This window comes from Centroberyx gerrardi, chromosome 3, assembly GCF_048128805.1.
Source record: "Centroberyx gerrardi isolate f3 chromosome 3, fCenGer3.hap1.cur.20231027, whole genome shotgun sequence".
Lineage (NCBI taxonomy): Eukaryota > Metazoa > Chordata > Actinopteri > Beryciformes > Berycidae > Centroberyx > Centroberyx gerrardi.
Window position 1 is genome coordinate 5,488,416 of NC_135999.1, and position 23,110 is coordinate 5,511,525.

Here is a 23,110-nt window from a genome sequence, read left to right on the forward strand (position 1 = left end):
GTTTGTTTGGAATAAATAGAAGAACAGGGTAGTTAGCATGAGCAGTGATAGCCACCATGACTGAACAGATAAAAGAAAAGAGCGCCACCTACAGAAACTCAAACTTCATAACATAAAATACCTCTTTGACCTCAAAAGATGAATATAAGGTAAAGGAACAGGCAGTCAGTACTTCCTTTTGGGTCTTGTTCAGTCACCAGGTTATACCATGTTGAAACGATACAGAGGCCACCTTCAGCCCACTGCATCAGTACTGAACACCTTTGACTGCTATCCTGTGCCTGGCGTTTTGGCCTGTAGTGGGTTGCACCTGAACTGCGCCTCCCTGTGTCCTCAGGTACCTTACAGGTGCAGCTGTTGGGCTGCGTCGGGGTGCTGGAGGTCGTCCCAGGACGCTGTAAAGGCACAGCCGTCATGCTGCCCTGCTACAGCCCCGGAGACACCAGGTCCTTCATGAGGGGCAGCAAGGGACTGTACGGACGCAGCGGCTCCGTCAGCGGGAAGACGCCCAGCAAGACGGACGAGCTCTCCTGTGAGTGTGTGTGTGTGTGTGTGTGTGTGTGTGTGTGTGTGTGTGTGTGTGTTCTTGGACTTCTATCCTTGTGAGCACCAGTGAGGAAATTTTTGCAAAGTGAGGTCATTTTGGCCACTCCTCACTTTAGGGTTAGGGCTTAGGTTTGTGTGCGTGTCGTTGGAGAGAAAGAGTGTGTGTGTGTGCGTGTGTGTGTGTGTGTGTGTGTGTGTGTGTGTGTGTGTGTTTCTACATGCTCACATGCCTTTATTCGTGATGGCACAGCTTTATCAGCAAACTCAGCCGAATTGCCTTAATACCCTGAGCAGGCAGTTCACGAACAGCTTTACAAGTTCTTTCACTCTTCTGCGGTGTCTCCAAGGAAATTAATAAGGCGCTTTAATCAATAATTTAATTGTACCAGGTATTGTAGAGTGAGCATAGCTTCCCTTATTGCACAGGTCAGTGTTATTATGGATCACCAAATTGCTTGTGAACATGTTTTTGCCTCCTGTGTAAAGTGCCAAGTATAGGACTTTCCAGCTATGAAGGAAATTGAATTTGCTTTATTGTTTATTTTGTGTGTGTGTGTGTGCGTGTGTGTGTGCGTGTGTGTGTGTGTGTGTGTAGCCGAGGTGAGCGCAGTGCTGAAGCTGGATAACACAGTGGTGGGCCAGACAGCTTGGAGGACTGTGGGAGAACAGGCCTGGGACCAGACCTTCACCGTGGAGTTGGAGAGGGTCAGCACACACACACACACACATATACAACATCCACACACACATAGAATGCATTCAAGTATTTAAAGCACTCACTTTTGCTTTGGAAGTTATTGCTTGTTTCCTTTTTTTTTTTTTTTTAATTAACTATTTCTGTAACAATTGTTCTGTGTGTGTGTGTGTGTGTGTCACCTTCGGGTGCCTGTGTGTTTGTCTGTCTGTGTGTGTTTCAGTCGAGGGAGATGGAGATTGCGGTGTACTGGAGGGACTATCGCTCGCTGTGCGCTCTGAAGTACCTGAAGCTGGAGGAGTTCCTGGACAACCAGAAACACAGAGTGCAGCTGGAGCTGGAGCCGCAGGGGCTGCTGCTGGCTGAGGTACACACACACACACACACACACACACACACACGCACACACACACACACACACACACTCTCTAACCCTAACCCAGACATAAACATACACACACAAACGCAGATGGAAAAAGGGACGGACACACACAAAGGCAGGTAGACGCACAGATGTCCTGACATACACAGCGCACACACATTTATGCGAATGCTACAAATACACACAAAGATGCTCACACACACACACACACACACACACACAAGCTGTCACATGCACCTGTGCCGACAAACCTCGCTTTGATATATCATACTTGAAAGGACTGGCGTTCTCAATATGTTGTTTTGAAATGAAATGCGGTTGTGTGTTTTTGATGTTGACGGGTATGTGTGTGTGTGTGCGTGTGCGTGTGTGTGTGTGTGTGTGTGTTCCAGGTGACCTTCTTCAACCCGGTCATTGAGAGAGTGCCTCGCCTCCAGAGGCAGAAGAAGGTCTTTTCCAAGCAGCAAGGTGAGGAAGACACAGAGGAAATAATGAAAAGATACAGAAATGGAAATAACCTGTAACACTATTATTTTCTATTCTTTGCCCTACAGTTAGCTTTTTTTTTTTTTTTTTCAAATTTCTTTTTATTGAAACATTGATAAAATCACTTATTGCTGTAATTATATTGTCTTTAACATTTTTTTTTTTTTTTTTTTTACAAATGAGAACAATAGAAGACCAATTTCTATATATACTGTATCCATTTACATCTGTATTAACATATCTCCATATAATCTTATATATATTTACTTATATAACCTTCTAACCGTCTATATTTCTATAGACATCAACATGTACTCTTGGTCTTCCTAAAAAAATAAAAGGATAATAAATAAAAGAAAAAGAAACATAAAATTAAAACTAGTTAAAAGTACAGGATAACAACATTCTCTTTTTCTTTTTTAACAGTTGTATCTATAACATTTTCTCTTGAATAGAGAGTCAGTTAAGTATTACAGTTCCGAAAAAAATAGTAGAACATTGTAGCATTGAACATAGGGAATCTTGATTCACATCTTTCACATCTGTATTACCGTCTCTATCATGTAAAGTCAGATCTAATTGGCGTGACGTACTCAATCCAGTTTTGCCAAATTCTATTAAATTTGTGCCCTACAGCTAGCTTATATCGATGACCTTTTTAGACTAAGAGGTACCAGCTGAGCTCAAACTCTGCATTATCTTAATTGGAAAATGAATACAGCCAGGAGGGAAATACATTACTCTTATACCTTGACTGTTTTAATTTAGAGCACAGCACCCTCTAGTGGTTAGCATTGTTGCTGTCTTTTCACTTAGATGAAGTGATGAAAGGGGCTAGTCAGGCTTCCCACTGGTCATGGAATATCTGGACTATCACGGAGTTTAAAGAGGTGTATTCCACGTAGGGAAAGTCGGGGAATTTGATGAAAAATGGTTACGAATAGTTGTATTAATGGGTCCCAGGAATGTACCAGAATGTATTTTACAACTTGTTTCACTCATTCATTGCATTAGATGGTTGTTTTCAGCTGTTTTTTCATCCACAGCAAGCCTAGCTGTAGGGGAAACCAGACTCTTTTCCCTTTTAGACAAACATCATTAACAAACCAGGAAAGAATAAAATCCTTAGGGAATGGAAGCCCTCCGAATTAGTCATGGAAAAGTCATGGAATTTTACATCAGTTGGTGATACGCTCTGGAAGAGTTTAGTGATCCTTGGTGTGCGTGTGTGTGTGTGTGTGTGTGTTTCCAGGCAAGGCCTTCCTACGGGCTCGTCAGATGAACGTGGACATCGGGACGTGGGTGAGGCTGCTTAGGAATGCCATTCCCACCGTCAACAACACAGGAACTTACAGTCCCAACGCACACAGCCTAACACTCAACACTGGGTGAGACACACACACACACACACACACACACACACAGAGAGAGAGCTCTAACACATGCACAGCATACCCAAGTACACACTGCCAACAATGGGTTTAGCTACACAGATGCACACACTCAATACTGGGTAAGACACACACTCACATGTATATTCTCTCACACTTGATTCTAGTAAAAAAACAACAACTCAAACCCACATGCAGAGAAGTCTGATAGCTGTGAAACACACAACCACATCACTATCAAACACAGCAACATTCCTTGAACCTTTTTCCTTGTGTTTCCCGGCAAAGTGTAAAGCATATGATGCTTTACTTGCCCCACGTCTAACCGCCCTTTTGTGTTTCTCTCTGTTCCATTTGTCTGTCTGCATCGCCACATTGGTCTGTCTGTGTGTGTGTGTGTGTGTGTGTGTGTGTGTGTGTGTGTGTGTGTGTGTGTATTTTCCAGGGAGATCTCAGTGGAGAAGCTGAGTTTGGACAGTGACTCTCCGATTAGGGGCGATTACAAGAGAGACACGGAAACACACACTCCGGTGAGAGAGACATACAGACAGACACATATAGAGAGAGAGAGACAGAGAAATTGTCTTCCTCAGCGAGGCAGACCCTTGTTTAAACAAAATGTGACGTAATAAATCCACTCTAGCTGTGGAGTGTGTTAGCTGTGGGATTAAGGGGGAGAAAGTGAGGGGAATCCCCATCTTTAATCTGATATTAAAGGCCCAAACCTTGATCCACAAGTAAAGAAGAGACTAACTGTGCCGCATTTGATACTTTGTCAGTTTGATCAGTAGTTAATGTAAAAATTCACCGTGTTTAATTTACAATGGCCGTCGTTATGTGACAGCTAAACTCGAGTTTGGAATATGTTTTGAAGCTGTGAAAGTTTTCCTTAAATTTTGTGTTGTTTGTATTTTGAGTGACAACAGTTTGAGAATGTAGTAAAAAATCTTAATGTGTTTCAAGAAATAATGGATGTGCTCCAGAATAGTTGATTGAATTGATCGATTTAATGGCCTCAGACAGCAGAACCTGTGTTGAATTTTGTCTCTGGGTCAGCAAGTTTAAAATTCAGACTCAGTTGTCACTGTGTGGTCCAGCAGTGTGGAATTAAAGAGAGAGAAAGTGACCTTTTGGAAGGTGGTTTGTATGTGTGGTCCAGATTGTTGTGAATGAAACTGAGTGTCATTTGTCTTCCATCTTGTTTCTATCTCTCTCTCTCTGTGTCTATCTCCATTGGCGTCTCCCTGCCCCCCTCCTCCCCTTTCTCTCAGGATCGTTTGCCAGTCATCGAACCCTTCTCCCCTCCAGACCTCACCCCCGAGTGCCCCGTCCGAACCCCCTCTGTTGGCAGGTGCTCTCTCACACACACACACGCACCCACACAGAGACACAGACAAAGACCCTGTATCCTTATTTATTCATTTGAAGTATTATCCTCAGTATCTTCTTGTTCTCATTATCTTTGTCACTGTCACTCTCTCTGATCTTATGTATCTTTATCCCATTCTTTGCTGCTGCAATAAAGTTTAATCTAGTCTTATGTAAAGCACACACACATACACACAGGTATACACATGAGTATATTCCAGTATACAGAGTATATCCACCACTAATATAGGATGGTGGGGTCACAGTATACCTACCTACTCAACTGCGGACTCACACTCATGCATTCTGCATCTATAAATCTGATATTATAGTTACATAAATCCATACCATACTTTATCCACGATGCTATAACATGTTAAGAGATACATTCCCACTGACTGTGTGTGTCTGTCTCTCCAGTAAGCAGAAGAAAGCCCCTCTGTCCCTGCAGGACTTCAGGCTGATCGCTGTGCTGGGCAGGGGACACTTTGGGAAGGTACTGCTGGGCAAATGTCTTTAATATCTTGGTGCTGTCGCATGGGGGAAAAACTCAGTTCAGCTTTTGTACTTCTTTCAGCGTGAAATTTAGCTATTGCTGCACGTATCTCTGTGTTCCCCAGGTGTTGCTGTCAGAATACAAGAAGACGGGCACCATGTACGCCATCAAAGCCCTGAAGAAAGGCGATATCGTAGCTCGGGATGAGGTGGAAAGGTGTGTGTTTATGTTTTGTGTTTGTCACTGGGTATGTCGCTGTGTTTGTGCGTGTTTGCTGTTTTCAGCCCGGCTCTTTGGAGCTCCAGTGATACATTTTCACACTATCTATTTTCTGCCCGTTTAATCTGTGCTGCTGTGCCTTGACTAAGCATGATTACAGTTCATCTGTGGGTTGAGTGTGGGCGTCTCAGTCACCAAAATAAGCACTATCTAATTATGCCAGAATGTCTCTCTCTCTCTCCCTCTGCACCTCTGTTCCCGCCCATCACTCTCCTCTCCTCCCCCTCACTCTCTTGTTTTTCTCCCCTCTCCCCCTCTTCATTTCCTTCTCCTCCTCCTCCTCTCTCCCCCACCCCCATCTCTCTCCAGTCTGATGTGTGAGAAGCGCATTTTTGAGACGGTGAACACGTCGCGCCATCCCTTCCTGGTCAACCTGTTTGCGTGTTTCCAGACGCCGGAGCACGTGTGTTTCGTCATGGAGTACACGGCGGGAGGCGACCTGATGATGCACATCCACACGGACGTCTTCACCGAGCAACGAGCCGTGTACGTTGTGTGTGTGTGTGTGTGTGTGTGTGAGAGAGAGAGAGAGAGAGAGAGAGGGTGAGAGAGAAACAGAGACGGAAACGGAGGTATAGATACATCGTTTGTGTGCATATGTTTGCGAGATAAATGTGTCTGTATCTCCCTAAATGTATATGTACTTACATATTCCCTGGGTTCCTACACAGGTCTGGAAAGTCTAGAATAGTCTGGAACATGAATTTGATTATTTCCAGGTCTTGAAAAGTTTGTGCATCACTCAAAAAGTCTCAAAATATGAGGACAAACCTGTTCTTCAATCCCAGTAACTACACATTTTATATAGTTGTAGCCCCACCACCCATTTGCTATTGTGAAGAATAGATATAGAGATATAGGCCTGTTGTTTGAAGTCATATTGCTCAGCCACTATCAGCATACATCATATTGAACACTGGCCGAAATCTCCAAATGCAGTCAAGAAAATAAATGTCTGGAAAAAGCCTGGAATTTTGAAATGGAAAGTGTTTAGGATAAGGAGCCAGAAGTCCATTTCCATTCTCTACAACCAGAGGAAATTTGGCTGCAGCTGAATCAGCAGCCAATCACATAACTATCATTTGTATATGTCCCGTCTACTGCTGTAACACTAACATTAGTGCTGCAGCTGGCAATCACTAAGCTCAGATCAGCCCTCATACAGTAGCCTGGGGATGTGGTCGCTAGTGGTCTGAAAGCAGAGTTACCATCATTTATTATGTTGCTCACATTTTATTGTCCTAAAGTGCGGGTGTATATTAAATGTTGCTTTGTTTTATCTCTATTCCAGGTTCTATGCGGCCTGTGTGGTTCTTGGACTTCAGTTCCTCCACGACCATAAGATTGTGTACCGGTGAGTGGAACATACACACACACCTGTTTCCTCAAATGATCGATAGAGGTTATAAAGAGAAGTCTTCTATATCCATCCAAAAAGCCTCTACCTCAGGCTTTTGAATGTTTGAGACATAGAAAGCAGAAGTTGTTTGGCATTTGTCTGCAAAGATAGTGCAAGTCAGTGAATCTGTCCCTGATCCTAACCTGACATTAAGTACCTTTCTTATTCTACATAGAGGGTCTATCTGCACCATATGTCCTATTAGGTCCTATATATCCTGTTAGGTTTTACTTGGGGAAATAAAATAAAGTGCTATCTTATCTTATCTTATCTTATCTTAAATACAGTGATTCTGATCTACAGCTCCTCCTCTTTTCCTCCCTCTCTTCCAGAGACCTTAAGCTCGACAACCTGCTGCTGGACACAGACGGTTATGTCAAGATCGCCGACTTTGGGCTGTGTAAAGAAGGTGGGTGTTGATATCACTCAGATTTGCTCCTTTTGTTTCTCGTATGTTCCTTCCGAGTTGAGTTTGCTGCGAGTTGAGTTTTCTCTCTCTCTCTCTCTCTCACTCTCTCCCGCTCCCTCTGTGCTGTAGGGATGGGCTACGGGGACCGGACCAGTACGTTCTGCGGGACCCCAGAGTTTTTGGCCCCCGAGGTCCTAACAGACACATCCTACACCAGGGCAGTAGACTGGTGGGGACTGGGGGTCCTCATCTATGAAATGCTGGTGGGAGAGGTGAGGACATTAATACACACACATCACAAACCTGTTACTTTGATATCACATTCATCAGGACATAAACTGTTAAGCTGTGCCGTCACAGTAGAGCGTGATGCTGAGACAGGAGTCCTGTGGAGGCCTGGAAAGTAGCGAAAAGTATGGAAATTGAATTTGATCATTTTCAGGTTGTGAAACGTTTGGGAATTGCGCAAAAAGTCTGGAAAAGTGTGGGTAAAAAGCAGTTGTACCGTCCCCATGCACATATGATTACACATGTGCTGTAGTTGTAGACCTACAGTCATTTGTTGTGAATAATAATAAACTTATATGTAGCATTTAATTAAAAAGGGTTTACAGACTGCTTCACATAAAAATAGAAGAAAGAGCAAGGAATCAAAATAAACAAGGGACTAAAAGAAATCAAAGGGATAGGAACGAAGAGAAGGAGTAAAAGAGAAATTAAGATAAATCATTACATAAAAGCCTCTATAGAAACGAGTGTTGAAAAGAGAGAGCAGGTTGTTCCACAAGCTAGAAGCCTTGATGGTGAACGCCCGGTCAGCTTTGGTCTTGAGGCTCGATTGAGGAACCATAAAAAGGAGTTACAACAGTCTCAATAGATTATATAAAAGCATGAATGGCTTTCTTTAAGTCGGTTGTGGATAAAAACACCTTGACTTTTCATATATTCCTCAACTGAAAGAAACAAAACTGTGTTAACTGCTTAACCTTATCCTCAAAAGTCATCACTGTCAAAAAATGACCTAGTCAATAGTCCTATTGGCCAGCCACTATCAGCATACACCATTTGAAACAGGTAATATGTAAAAACCACCGACAAATACTTCAATACGTCATAACAGTGACAGCATTGTGCAAGCAATCTACTGTACATCATAACACATTTTACTTATTCTATGTATAACACATGGTTTGTGATTTGAAATAAGCTCTAAAAAGGCCTGTATCAAGTTGACTTCCGTGTCCTTTTGTGTGTCACCCTTTTTGTGTGTGCGTGTGTGTGTGTGTGTGTGTGTGTGTGTGTGTGTAGTCTCCATTCCCAGGGGACGATGAGGAGGAGGTGTTTGACAGCATTGTGAATGATGAGGTCCGCTACCCACGCTTCCTCTCCACTGAGGCCATTGGCATCATGAGGAGGGTAAGAACACACACACACACACACACACACACACTGCACATGCACACAAACACTGCACATGCACACAAACACTTATTCACTGACATACACAGCACTCGCTCGCCCACTTACTCACGCACACACTGAGGTCAGTTTGTTCTTTGACTGTGATATCTCCATCTCTGTGTGTGTGTGTGTGTGTGTGTGTGTGTGTGTGTGTGTGTGTGTGTGTGATCGCGAGCAGCTGCTAAGGAGGAACCCAGAGCGAAGACTGGGTTCTGGTGAGAAGGATGCAGAGGAGGTGAAGAAGCAGCCATTTTTCAGGGTGAGAAGAACACTCACTTTTTCCTTTTCCTTCCTCTCTGCAGTTTAACCCTTTAGCTGACACTCACCCAGAACAACCTAAACCTCAATCTCTCTCTTTCTCCTTTCTTTCCTCCCTGCCTCCTTCCCTCTCTTCTTCCAGGGCGTGGACTGGGAGGCGCTGCTGCAGAGGAAGCTGCCCCCTCCCTTCGTCCCCGCCATCAGCAGCAAGGAGGACGTCAGCAACTTCGACGAGGAGTTCACCGCCGAGCCGCCGGCGCTCACGCCGCCGCGCGAGCCGCGCACGCTCTCCCGCAAGGACCAGGACAGCTTCCGCGACTTCGACTACGTCTCCGACCTCTGCTAAGCGGGTCGAGAGGGTCGGGGAGATTTCGGGGATTCGAGGCGGTTCTTCGTCCGTCGTCTGTCCGCCGCCACACTGTGAATGAATGTGGAGAGACCGGGAAGGCGGTTCGGTCTGTGACGTTTCGCGTGTCTGTGCTGGGGGATTTAGGGAGCTCCGACTGAGAAAAGTAAAAAGCTGCGACAGGTAGCTGATTGGGGGGGGGGAAATGAAGTTTTATCATGTTAAAAAAAACAAAACAACCAATGACTTTTTCTACAAAAGAAAGAAGGACAAATAAATGTGACGTTCGACAACCCCCCCCTCCCCCTCGTCCCTTTCCACACACACCAGTGGCTGCTGTAACAAACCCAAGTCGTACTTTATGTATCTTGCAACCATTAGCCTTTTAAATGCCTTCTCCCATCCTCTTGTGTCGGTGTAGTTCTCTGTCCCGCTGTGAGAGGAGAAGGAGGGGGAGGGAGGGGAGGGGAGGGGAGGGGGGGGGGGGGGGGTGCATGGCCTCTCATACCGATGCCTTACATTTCTACTTGCTCCATAGAAATACATTTTTGTTTTTATTTTGTGATCCTTGGTGTACATTTGTGATCCTCTGGTATGCAAGAAGAGTGATGAGGTTATGTTACGTAAATACTCGTAAAAGGAGTAATAATTTCAGTATGTCAGAATGGTCGATCCAGCAAGTGGAATAAGTAACGTGGAGAGTGAATTTGTGCTCAACGAGGTTTTTCATCACTAAGAAGAACAATCACATTTGTATCATGATGACGGTGACATTCAATCACGCTAGCCGAATTTGGATAGGTTTGGGAATTACACAGAACCGATATAAACGGTGCATCTTCAGCCAAATCCCGTGCTGTTGGTTCATTATTTAAATAAAAACAAGCACACACAACTTGACATCAGCATGAAAAAGTACCTGACATGCATTTTATTTCATTTGCCGTTCTTAAATTGAACAAATCCAAACACTAAAACTGGTGCTGAAATTTCCCTCCATGGAGATTTCTAGCTCTAAACTTGCCATGAAATTACCCTGAGATAACAGCTGTTCTAGTGTCAGTTTGTCAGGACTTCACCCATCAACAGGTTAAAAACCGGCCCTCAGATTTTTGTGGTATAGCTTCACCCCGCAGTACAGGGTTTGGTTTCCTCTCTTAATGATAAGATCATCTTTGTTTCACTGGAAACCAATTAGTATCGTAGTTAAATCTTAATGCTTTTGGAAAATCTGGGCGGCTCCAGGAGCAAAAAACGAGTCATTAACCACTTTTCCACAGCAGGGCCTAATGGAGCTTGTCAGAATAAGAGCCAACTTATGTCCCAGATGACAAGTTCTCTCTCACATTTCTAAAAAAAAAAAGAATGTTGTTTGGGGGAAACAAAACTCATAAATGTTATAAATTATGAGCCAGTGGCCGGACGTGTTTGGCCCTGTAATGGAAACCAGACTACTCTATAATACTATACCTTTTCTGTGTGTGGGGGGGGGGGAGGTTTGTTGTGAAGGTGTATGTATGATGGTGTGGATTTTACTTATCTTGTGTACGACTATACAAAACCATGTGAAAGTATGAGATGAGTTATTTTATAAAGAAAACCTGGTGAGAAAATCATGTGTGTGTATTGGTGTTGTGTATCTTTCTAGCCAAGGGAGGGGAATGGACGGATATCTGAAAGAGAAACTCAGAAGAGCAGCTCAGAAAAATGATTTGTGACACACACACACACACACACCATTCCTTCAATTGACAGTCTGAGAGTCACCAGCAGAACACACATACAGTATATGAATACAATAAATACAGTACCTGCTAGAATAATTTGATTTCTATATAATAAAATAGACACTATCAAATTCATATTTTGTACGTTTTTTTGGCCACAGTACAGTGATAGAGAAGTTGTCTTTGGACTTTCAAAGTAAAACCTTTATTGACAAACAGGAGTTGTAAAGATTTGTTTTTTTATATTAAGTTGAACATAACTCTTATTTTGAAGCAACATTGGAACTTTCTATTCTTTCTATTCAGTATGGTTGGATGTCTTTTACATGTTTTATAGCTTAGATGTCATTTTGGTTAGTATGGTTGGATGTCACTTTTTGGTTGGAACTTTTTTTTTTTTTCTTTCATTTTAATTTCAAACCTTTACACATGTGATTCCACAGGTCAGGGACTTTACCACTCACTAACTCAAATAATACAAAGCATCAAAGTGAAAATTAAGAATAGTTGAGGGGGAATCTGATTGTAGATTTGAACTTTTATTGCATTCAGGGGTTTTAATTTCTCTTTCAATGGAGCTGCTACCTCTGGCTCTCCATGTAACTCGAACCCTGATTGCAATAGTTCGCGGGCTCTAAAATAATTAAAAAAAGAAGATGAGATGATGGAACCGCAGAGTGGAAACGTCTGAGCCGGCAGCGCTGCCCAGGGCATGGGGACAGAAGTGTGACATGTATGGTCACATTGCTGCAGTGTGATGTGTGTCCAGCCTGCTGGCCCAGCCTGCCTGCCTGCCTGCCAGAGAGGGGAGTCGAGAGCTCTGCTGGGAACTACATGGTGCTCAATTTTTCAAGATGTCGTCGCTGGAACAGAGGCTGTCGCGAATCGAGGAGAAACTAAAGCAAGAAAATAAAGAAGCTCGCCGGAGAATTGACCTCAACATCGACATGAGTCCACAGCGGTCACGTCCGAGGCCAAGTGAGTGTCCACCGGGGAGGGCCGGGGAGTCGGTAACGGCCAGAATACCGGGGGGAAAGATCGGAGAGGAGAGGCGGAGGGAGGGGAGGAGTGGGGGTGTTATGCTGCTGTTAGCTACTACATGCTAACAGGCTAGCTACATAAACAAACACCGACTCTGCTTGGTCGTTTGGTTTTACAGTCGTCAAAGCACTTACTCCATTAGCTGGACAGTTTCTACATTGGGCATAGCATTATTTGTAAAACTACACCATTGTCATGATATATCTTACTAGCAGTCACGTCCCGAAATGTGTTTTGATTCTGTCCTGTCAAACATGCTAGGCTACCCAGCTAGCAAGCTGGCTAATATTCGCTGGCAGGCCCAGCCTCCATCTGTCAATTTGTGATTTTAAACTGTTTCGGCAATATAACAGATGTGCCATTTGCACTCAACGTATCTATAGTTTTCTACCATCATAAAATAGCGACCTAGTCGTTATTCTTGCGGCAGAATCAAATTTTTACTCCTATTTTGACCCCTAGACTAGATTGCAGAAGCTAACTTGTGCTAACAGATTTAGCTAGCGTTCGCTATGGTAGCTAATATTAGTTATTAATGTAAAATTATTAGTACACAAGTGTAGCTGTGGCTGTTCATACATGTATCTATGCCAGTAAAATGTCAAGTCCATTAAATCATCCATTAAATAAGGCTCGTCCCAATGGATTAAGTGCTCATGTTATGTAGGAATTGGTCAAGCAATAACGTTGGGCCCTTGAAGTTGTCTGGAGGAGGAAACTATCAACCAAACAGCCCAGCTACTAGTTCAGCAGGCTGTGTGTCTGCTGTGTTACATGCATCATCCAGTCAACCAATGTGGAACAAATTGCAACAATAATTCTCTAATGCATTACCAGTGTAAAATAATGTACTTTCAGGGCTGCTTGCAAACAGTATGGAACCCACTCACTCTCTGCCTTTAAAAGACCATTTCTTCCCACAGATCATCAGGTCTTGCCTATTCATGCGAGGTTTGAGGAACACTGAGCACAAACCTGCCTTTTTTCCTTGTTCTGTTCTTCTGTTGAAAGTGTTTTAAGTTGTATTTAGCTGCCTGTAAGAATGTGAGCGAATGAGTTACTGCATACTGCTCAGATGTGCGTTTTGTGTATGTGTGAAGTGATGGAAAGTGTCAGTGAGTGAAATAAGGAATGAGTTGGCGAGTGAATCACAGTGAGGTGTGATGTGCGGTTGTGTATTGTTTTGCCTCATTTGTTTTATGATGGAACATGTGCGCGCGCATGTGTGTGTGTGTGTGTGTGATCGTACCGGCGAACAGCGCAGTAATGTGCGTGTGTGTGTGTATTTTCTCTTCTCTGTCCAGTCATCGTGATCCAGCTCAGTCCTGCTCCAGCCCCTTCCCAGCGTGCAGGTATCATTCAATCCATTGCTCTCTCTGCCACTGCACACCTCTTTCTCCCCTCCAATCCCCCCTGTCATGACCCCCCCTCCCCTCATCCCTCTCTTCTCTCTCAGATTTTTTTTTTTTATCACATTCAAACCCATCACCCCACCTTGAAACACATAGGCAGTACTCTACATTCTCACTAGTGTAGTTTCCTCTATTCAGCCTATATAAGGACATACTGTACCTCACACAGACTGACTTAGACGCTCTGTTACACACACACACACACACACACACAATTATTTCCTACCTTTTCTCCTGTCCCGATCCCTGATTATTTTAAATACTAATGAACAAGGATCTCCATTGAGAGGTATTAGTGTATTGTAGCATGTAGGCTTAATCCATGTTTGTGAAGCCAGGCCTGCTGATATTTTAACCCAGCAGTTATTTGCACCTCCCCTCAAATCTCATCCTCTCTCCATCTTTCCACCCCTGTGTGTGTGTGTGTGCCAGTGGCAGGGCAGTGTGTCTGTGTGTGTGTGTGTGTGTGTATGTTGTTTGGGTATGTACGCGTGTCAAATGATTAACCTTCGTTTTGCTGGAGGCAGAGAATCACGGTGCATGTGGCTTTTCTGCACGGCACGTTGTTTTGGGTTATGTTTTGTTCTACACAGTCTCTAATCCAGCATCCCCACTGGTCCGTCTGCAGGAGTGCTGTGAAGTCTGGCTTCTCTCTCTCTCTCTCTCTCTCTCTCTCTCTCTCTCTCATGTTTTCTTTGTCTGACCACCGAAGACTTGCCTCACTGTCTGAGTCTGACTGACTGTTTGTCTGACTTCCAGCTTGGTCTCTGCTATGCAGTTCTGGCCGCACTTCTCTCTCTCTCTCTCATCGGACAGTTTGATGTTTGTCTGTTCCTCATCTTCTGGCATCCCACCCCACCCCCCTCTCCTTTGCAGCGGGAGACGTTGCAGCAGTGCCTTTTTGAGTGTGTGTGTGTGTGTGTCTCCCGCGCTCCCTCTGCCTCCGTGTCTCGCTCTCTGTCTGCCCGTCTCTCCTCCCGTCCGTCCATCTGGAACCAGCTGAACTGTGGAGATGCGATCTGTGCCAAAGACTGCCTGAGTCGTCCTTCCTCTCCACACTAACCCCTCCTCCCCCTTCGCTAACCGATTCTCCCCTTACAGGCTGATCCATCCACAGGTGACTCACGGATACAAACACCCGCTGGCACTTTCAGAGAAGTTGCCAGCCTGCTTCTTAAAAAAAAACAAACCCAAAACAGCAACATGGTCCTCTTGTTTCCTGCATTTGGCTAAGTGCTAGTATTTAAAATGTTTGCAAAATGGCTACTGCAATAGGTAATGATAGGCAGTGACAACGTGGTGGAGTATGGAACATTTCAGCAAAGTTAAGAACAATAGCTGGTAGTATTACTGTCGATGAATTCTTCATTGCTGCTGACTTGTTTGAGTGTTTGGTTGCATGACAGGTCCATGCTAACTATTACTGAACATTTCCAGTTGAGAAAGAGTGGTGTTAGTCTACGCCTGCGTTTACACCTGACATTACAAGCCCAATGCAGACCTCACATGTCCTTGAATGCATTTAGATTCCGATTTAGATTAAATGGAGCTTGGAGCTTGATGCGTCTTCTGTCTGCGTTTGGGATTTCAGTGCCGGCTGTGAACGGGACCTAGAACTGTCAGAGCGGCCTCCGGTGTTACAGAGTTATCTCCGGCTATCAGAAGGGCTGCGTGGCTGTGTCTGGATAATGGCTTTCTAAACAATCTTTGGGCTTTCACATCCCCAGACTGCACCTCCCCTAGCTGCGGGCTAACCCCGTGCCGCCCGTCTCCGCCTGAGAATAGTGTTGCTTTTTGCTCGGAGATAACAGCCCTGTTTGTTTTAAGGCCGGGTCGGGACATCAGCGAAACAAAACCGAAGCTGGAAATGGAACAAAGACAAAGGTTCACAGACTGTTTAAATAGTGCGCGGGATCCAGATAGCAGTACAGAAGTACTGACAGGAATGAAAGAACGCTCTGACCTAGCCAAGGTCAGTTTCTCTGATTCCCTGATGAAATGCACTTGCTGATACACAGATGGATCAAAGCCTGATCACAGTGTGATCCTTTGTTTCGGTGACTGGGGAAAAACATAAGACTCGCTCTAAGGCCAAAACTTCAGGAAGGCAGTGTAAACTAAACCAGAGTCAAACTAAAACACTGAAATGTGTTAGCCGAAGCTAAAAAAAAACAATAGTAAATGACTAAAATAGTTGAGTCAGTGAAAGCATGAATAAACATCAGCGCCTTGCACCTTCTCCGGCACGTCGGCCTTTGGTGTAAAGCGTCCCATTCTCCTCTCTCTTTCTCCTCCCTGTCTCTAATGTTTTGTCCCCCTCCACCCCAGCGCTCCAGTTGCCCCTGGCCAACGACGGAGGCAGCCGCTCGTCGTCTTCAGAGAGCTCGCCTCAGCACCACCCCTACCCCAGCCGCCCGCGACACATGCTCACCCTGCCCACACCTCAGTACGGCCTGCAGAAGAGCCTAGAGAAGTATGTGGACACGCGCCGTGGTATACTTAGGCAATGATCTATGAGAAGCTGTGTTTACAGTGATTTAACAGCAGCCAGGAGGGTTTCACTCTGCTTCATGTCTAACAGCGGCTCTTAGTCGTTCTGAAATCAATGTGAAGCACAGCACTGAGTGGGCAAGTACCAGTATGAGTGGTGATTTTCAGTTGCCGCATGAATTTGTGTTTCTCGAGTATTTTACAGCAGCTTTGAACGCGACTCAGTCATAACTGAGGACTGTTTAGTAAATGATTATGCATGCACACACTCAGATGGACACGGATACACACACAGTACACTGACACAAACGGACATAATTACACAGGAGAAGTGCGTATGTAAACTTGAAGGCTTGCGCACATTCACAGAGGTTGGTTATATACGCATGCAGGATGATGACATGAACACATACACAGCACAGAAACATATGCAAGCACTCAAAAGTGGGATGTATAAAAGGTCATTGCACACACACACGAGAACAGAGTATATATACACAAAGAATCCACATGCAGAGAGAGTGGGTGAAAGAGATGTACAGAAACACACACACACACACAAAGCATCCATTTGTGAGTTAAAAGTCTCTCTCTTGCTCTCATTCCTTCACTCAAATACAGACGCTTATGCACTCAAACACACTTCCCTCTGTAGTTTGGCTCCCCTCACCCCGAGTGTGTGTTTTGCCCCCACAGTGCAGAGATCGACCAGAAATTGCAGGAGATCATGAAACAGACGGGCTACCTGAAGATCGACGGCCAGGTGAGACGCACGCAAGCGCACACACAGAAACGCATTTCATTTCCATAATCTGGAATTATTAATTAGCCCAAAGGGAGTGCCGAATTGTTAATTTGTCCCATGCGATATCTAATCAGATTTTTGGAGAAATTAGGCATCCCACCACTGCATTGTGGCATTTTCAGAATTACTTAATTGTAGCGCCCAAGGGAGGCGCTGTAAATACAGGTAAAAACCAAATGACATCTCTGTTACTAATTGGCCCAGAGGGGAAGACGTGTACTGTTGCCGTGTCCCATATGATATAGGGGGTCAGAAATGGCCACTCTCCTCTATTTTCACTCTCAAGTGGTCACATAGAGACATTACTCGATTCACATTTTTCCCAGCCAAAACGCCTTTAGTAGATCTGTACCCTGAAACTTGTGTGTGTGTGTGTGTGTGTGTGCGCCTCCGCCCCTCCGCAGCGGTATCCAGCGGAGGTGACAGACCTGATCAGTGAGGGGGAGATCGGCAGCGGGACGTGTGGACAGGTCTTCAAAGTGCGCTTCAAGAAGACGGGCCACGTCATCGCTGTCAAAGTAAGAGCCTCCTCCACTGACCTGTAATCTGGTCGTACAGACAGCCTCATCCTGTCCCGTCCTAGACCTCCATGTCCACAAGAACACCAGTCAACATAAGTGAAGGACAGGAGGAAGACGCTGCTCAGCCCGGCTGTTGGCCTTATGGCTAACGCTCACTCCCTCTCCTTTTCTAACGAGTTTACTAACACAGTGGCAGTAATTACACCACATAGCCAGCCACCACTCCTATTTAAGAGATTGCTTAACTGCAGCCATCTTAGCTGTTTAACAATTAGCCAGTCAGTCAGCACACCACAGGAGTCCTTGCTTGATGAACTCCTAATGCTTCGCTTCTACACTTGCACTGCCAGCAGTCTTTTTACTTGATGTTAACATTTAAACAATAATTGGAATCAGCTTGATAGCCATTGCAAGAAAAGAACATTGACTTCAGTGTTTCCCCTGGGATATTTATGTTGCAAGGCAGGTTAATGACACTTGAGGACCCAGGTTCTCTCTCCTGTTTGCAGGTTCAGGTCTTTTGCCTGTTGTGGTTTCAAAATATTTGATACATGTATACATTTATATATGAATTTTGTTTTGTATTTACATTGTATTTTGATGAACAATTCAGCTAAGTAATGAATTTTCTGTCATGGTCTTTATGTTTTTTTTTTATCAGTTGCTATATGAATGTTGCTTAAACACCAGTGTGTGTGTGTGTGTGTGTGTGTGTCACCAGCAAATGCGTCGTACAGGAAACAAAGACGAGAACAAGAGGATCCTGATGGACCTGGACGTGGTGCTGAAGAGTCATGACTGCCCTTACATCATCCAGTGCTACGGCGCCATAGTTACCAACGTGGGTTCACACGCAAATGCATTACTACTGATATTTCTGCTTTGTGGATATTTTTATATTTGCACCCACTGTGGCTGCTTTTATCATGTTACTTTGTTACATTCCAGTGAATTCCTCTATTGTACATCCTGAATGTGCTCATAAACGTACTGCTAGATATTGTTAAAGACAGAGGTAATACCTGTGTGTGTGTGTGTGTGTGTGTGTGTGCGTACAGACGGATGTATTCATTGCCATGGAGCTGATGGGGACGTGTGCTGAGAAGCTGAAGAAGAGAATCCAGGGCCCCATCCCAGAGCGAATCCTCGGAAAGATGACCGTGGCAGTAAGTGGCAGCACCACACACACACACACACACACATAGATGGAAAGAGTGCATCAAAAACACTTATGAGCACACTAATGAATTTTTCTGTGCGTGTGTCTCTACTCCAGATAGTGAAGGCGTTGCTGTACCTAAAGGAGAAACACGGTGTCATCCACCGGGACGTCAAACCCTCCAACATCCTCCTGGACGCGAAAGGCCAGATCAAACTGTGCGACTTCGGCATCAGCGGACGCCTCGTCGACTCCAAGGCCAAGACCCGCAGCGCCGGCTGTGCTGCCTACATGGCGGTGAGTGAAAACACACACACACACTCACCGTTGTCAATGGATCACACACGCTGTCTATTATCCACACACATACAATCACAATCTTGCATATCTGTGTTTGTGGCCCATACACATTTGAATAATTTATTTATATTCAATCAATACAATAAATAAACAGATAGAAAGGAAACAGATGCAGTCAACAAATATCCAGGACCTGCCTGACTGTGTGGTGACTCCCTACAGCAGCCAACACTGAATACAATCTAGTCGGACTGTTTAGCTCTCTTTTTCGATGCCCCTGCTGCGGTCTATGTTGATATAAGAACTAATACCTGCCACATTAAACCAAGGTGTGTTCGATTTTCAGTGAGACATTGGTATTTTAACAGATTCGGTACAAAGGCCTCCTGAATCAAATGTGCCTGAATTTCTGACACAGACGCCCAGAGTTTAAACATTTCAGATCTGACTGGGTGCAGATGGGTGAAGAAATGGGTGTCAGATCATAGACACGCCAACTTCCCTTATAGCCTTAAAACAGTCCAGTGTTGCTGCTGTTGATGTTCGATGTTCATTAGGTGTACTCTTGTATTTAATTAATTAAGGCCAACATATGCTATGTTCCTTCCTAATAAGGGTTCCCTGTACAGCACACAAATCTGATGTTAAGTTCCTAGTTAGTTATTCCTAGTTCCTAGTTAGTTCCTAGTTAGACAATTAATTTGATAGTTTCCAGGTCTTGAAAAGTTTGGGAATTGCAGATAAATATGGGAAAGTGTGTGAAAATGTGGTTCTGTCCCAGTATGTGGGATACACACAGGACTGCACAGTTAATTGTAGTTGTAGGCCCACTGTCATTTCACATATGAAGATATGTGTGTAGGATCATCTTTAGCTAGTGATTGATGAGGCCTAGTTGAGTCATATTGCCCTGCCACTATCAGCATGAATCATATTGAATATTGATCAAAATCTTCAAATCCAGTCAAGGTATTAAGATCTGGGAAAAGTTCATGTCAGATCCAGCTGGCCCCAGTCATATTGAACAGATGGTTCAGGTTTCACCAGTCAAACCAGACACCAAAGCCACTGGAGCTGGTGTCCAGTTTACCACCATTTACACACACACACACACACACACACACACACGTCCTAAGTGGAGTGTTGTCTGTTTTGTGTCTCCATGCAGCCTGAGAGAATAGACCCTCCAGACCCCAGCAAGCCTGACTATGACATCCGAGCAGACGTGTGGAGCCTGGGCATCTCTCTGGTAAAATGAGATACAAACAACTACTAATGCCACCAGTGCATCTAAACTGCTACTCATATGTAAATACTGTTTATACAACATAAGACACCGGCTAGTAATTGTGATTTACTTTATCAGCTATCAAAACAATCCCAGTACAAATAAAGATCTACAAATAATGCTTGACACGGCATTTGTCGTCAATAACGGTAGCTTGGTGCTTCGTTTATTCAGCAGCGTTTTAACCAAAGTTAGTTTTGTAGCCATTGTTTGTCACTTACTTTGCTTTGAGTGTAACGCGTCCTCCTGTCCTCCAGGTGGAGCTGGCCACAGGACAGTTCCCTTACAAGAACTGCAAGACAGACTTTGAGGTTCTGACCAAAGTGCTGCAGGAAGACCCTCCCCTCCTGCCTCACAGCATGGGCTTCTCCCTCGACTTCCAGTCCTTCGTCAAAGACTGGTGAGGGGCCGTGCACACACACACACACACACATGCATGCACATGAGATGGAGGCTAAATAGAGGCTAAATTTCATAGTTCAAAATGACTACAAATGATCCTTTTCAAAATCACCCACTGCAACTTTCCTCCATGTGTGTGTCTTTCCGCAGCCTCACAAAGGATCACAGAAAAAGGCCAAAATACCACAAGCTGCTGGTAAGTCACTTCTTCCACTTCATCTTTTTCTTGATAGATGATCAAGATTTTGGTTGGATTCTCCTGAATCATCAGTCTGATGTTCTTCGTCTCTCTCCCTCATCCAGGAGCACAGTTTCATCCGGCGCTACGAGGTGCTGGAGGTGGATGTGGCCGGTTGGTTCCAGGCGGTGATGGAGCGCACCGAGTCGCCGCGCAGCAGCCAGTGTTACAGCCACCAGCACCAGCTCCACTCGCTCTTCAGCAGGTAGCCTAGCCCGGCCCCGGCCCCGGCCCCGGCTCGGCGGCAGCTTAGCCCCGCGCTAGCCTAGCCTAGATTTAGCTTTGCCTCAGCCTAGCCTAGCCCAGCGTCAGCTAAGCCTAGCGTGGGCTCAGCCCGCCTGTCCACCCGGGAGAGCCTGGAGAGCCTGCGGTCTGGAGCCTGATCTGAGAGGCGGGGGCGGAGACTCGGCGGAGGGCTCTGGACGGACGGATGGAGTGATGGATGGAGAGATGGACTGATAGATAGATAGATGTGTTTAGGGGGGGTGTATTTAGCGGTGTATTTAACCTGGACAGGCAGACGCGGGGTGGAGGGAAGAGAAAGATGCACATTTTACTCAGCTTCAGTCCTTTACACACTCGTTTCGTCACATTATCATATCATCACAGTCTGTATTCACATTGTATGTACAGCCACACACACTTCAGCTTGATTCGTCAGTACATACAGCTGCGCATGCGTATTTTTCCCACTATTCACATGTCTGTCTCCAGCATTGATCCGAGGCATGGGATCGGTCAACAGAGTAGTCACTACACACTGGAACAAAGCATCTGCTACATTAGCGTACATTAATTTCTCTTGTACATAAACATTATGGTGGACACAGCAAGGTCCGGTGCAATTATATAATATGAGTCTTCAGGTGTTTCTACTATCACACATTCTCAGGCTGCGTGTGTGTGTGTGTGTCTGTCTGTCTATCTGTGTGTCTGTGTGCGTGTACGCGTGTGCGTTTGTGTATATATCAAGACACAGTCGTTGATTGTTTTTTAAAAGTCAGATTATATTTCCTAGGCATTTATTAGTATTCACCCTCACACTACAGCTCTAACACACAAATGAGAACTTAATCTATTTTGCCTCATTTTTAACTCGTTTTTAAGTATAGTAATTATGATCCTCATTAACCCGGCTTTTGAAACGTGTTTAGAATATATATCTCATTTTATCTAGCAGCTGCACAATTGGGAAAACTGCGGAAAATACAAAAAAATTAGAATTGCATTGTAGCTTTGTAGAAAAGGAGTGGTTTATGGTTTTGTTTTTCTTTTGCTTATGACTTTTGAGTGGAACTAAAAGAGCGTTAACAAGAGATGGAGGGATGTACAGAGGAGATGAGATGAGTCAGAGAGGTGGAGCAGGACGTCACTCACCCCCCACCTGATGAGATGACCAGTTGGCGGACTGTCCGACTGTTGAGTGGGAGAGCAAAGCGCAGAAAGTTGAAGAGGGGAGCTGCATGCTCTTTGATGACCGGTTGGCAAATTGTCCGACTGTTAGCAGGGCGAGGAACGAAAGAGTGAAACGAAAGCAAACCGGAAGTCAGAGTGTGAGCTTTCATCGAGAAGGCAGAGAAGGCGGAGCTTGTCTTGTACAAAGAATCTAAACGTAGTAGATGTTATTTACCTGTGGAGCATTTCTTTACTTCTTCACTCTACTGTCTACCTCTGTCTCTTACTCTCTCCTTCGCCCGCCTCTCTGTCTGCCTCTGCTGTTTAGTGCGGCGTAGTGCTCCACAGTGTTTTCAGACCAAAGGCTGGATGTAGGTTTGTTGTTGGCGGAGGGCGTCAGAGAGCCGGGCCGGTCTCTGGATAATTGCAGTCGAGTGCATTTCAGATCTTAGTAAAACACACAGAGAAGGCTTGATTTATCTGGCGAGTGATGTTTTTACCCTCTAGCGGATGGTTACGATGATGGCCTAGATAAACCAAGCGCACCTGAACTACTCAGAATATTTGAAACTGCTATCATATATATTTATTCATGAGCTACAGAGAGTCCTCTAGAGCTCCTGACTAGAGTCCTATTGCCACAGCCAAAGCCTGCTAGATGTGCAGACTCAAACCTCCCCCTCCCCATCACGCACCAAGCCAAATCACTGCTAGACACGGAGAACTCGAGAGCGGCAAGGAGGAAAAAGCTGGAAAGTCACAGAGAGCGAGAGAGAGAGAGAGAGAGCGAGAGAACAAGGAACGTCGACTGATGGCA

The 23,110-nt window shown here is 44.8% G+C and overlaps 2 protein-coding genes across 3 annotated transcripts in view; both read left to right on the forward strand.

Annotated features, from left to right (window-relative positions):
• pkn1a (protein kinase N1a) overlaps positions 1 to 9,943 on the forward strand; it is a 50,550-nt gene extending 40,607 nt beyond the window's left edge. The window contains exons 8-23 of the mRNA XM_071922529.2: positions 338 to 532; positions 1,142 to 1,251; positions 1,464 to 1,607; positions 2,015 to 2,090; positions 3,361 to 3,496; positions 3,945 to 4,029; positions 4,771 to 4,850; positions 5,288 to 5,363; positions 5,488 to 5,579; positions 5,952 to 6,128; positions 6,934 to 6,996; positions 7,374 to 7,450; positions 7,580 to 7,722; positions 8,759 to 8,866; positions 9,090 to 9,170; positions 9,312 to 9,943. Of these exons, the coding sequence (XP_071778630.1) occupies positions 338 to 532; positions 1,142 to 1,251; positions 1,464 to 1,607; positions 2,015 to 2,090; positions 3,361 to 3,496; positions 3,945 to 4,029; positions 4,771 to 4,850; positions 5,288 to 5,363; positions 5,488 to 5,579; positions 5,952 to 6,128; positions 6,934 to 6,996; positions 7,374 to 7,450; positions 7,580 to 7,722; positions 8,759 to 8,866; positions 9,090 to 9,170; positions 9,312 to 9,515 (1,847 nt within the window). The 3' untranslated portion in view covers positions 9,516 to 9,943. The remainder of the gene's footprint in view (positions 1 to 337; positions 533 to 1,141; positions 1,252 to 1,463; positions 1,608 to 2,014; positions 2,091 to 3,360; positions 3,497 to 3,944; positions 4,030 to 4,770; positions 4,851 to 5,287; positions 5,364 to 5,487; positions 5,580 to 5,951; positions 6,129 to 6,933; positions 6,997 to 7,373; positions 7,451 to 7,579; positions 7,723 to 8,758; positions 8,867 to 9,089; positions 9,171 to 9,311) is intronic.
• Positions 9,944 to 12,096: 2,153 nt separating this feature from the next.
• On the forward strand, positions 12,097 to 21,107 carry map2k7 (mitogen-activated protein kinase kinase 7). Of its 2 annotated transcripts, XM_071922557.2 has the most exons (12): positions 12,097 to 12,220; positions 13,588 to 13,635; positions 16,024 to 16,168; positions 16,882 to 16,948; positions 17,395 to 17,508; positions 18,233 to 18,352; positions 18,570 to 18,677; positions 18,788 to 18,967; positions 20,139 to 20,219; positions 20,516 to 20,658; positions 20,811 to 20,856; positions 20,964 to 21,107. In XM_071922557.2, exons 1-12 carry the CDS (start codon positions 12,097 to 12,099, stop codon positions 21,105 to 21,107), a joined length of 1,320 nt encoding a protein of 439 aa, XP_071778658.1. The 2 variants fall into 2 exon arrangements, with proteins under 2 accessions (XP_071778658.1, XP_071778659.1); XM_071922558.2 differs by lacking the exon at positions 13,588 to 13,635.
• Positions 21,108 to 23,110: the final 2,003 nt, after the last annotated feature.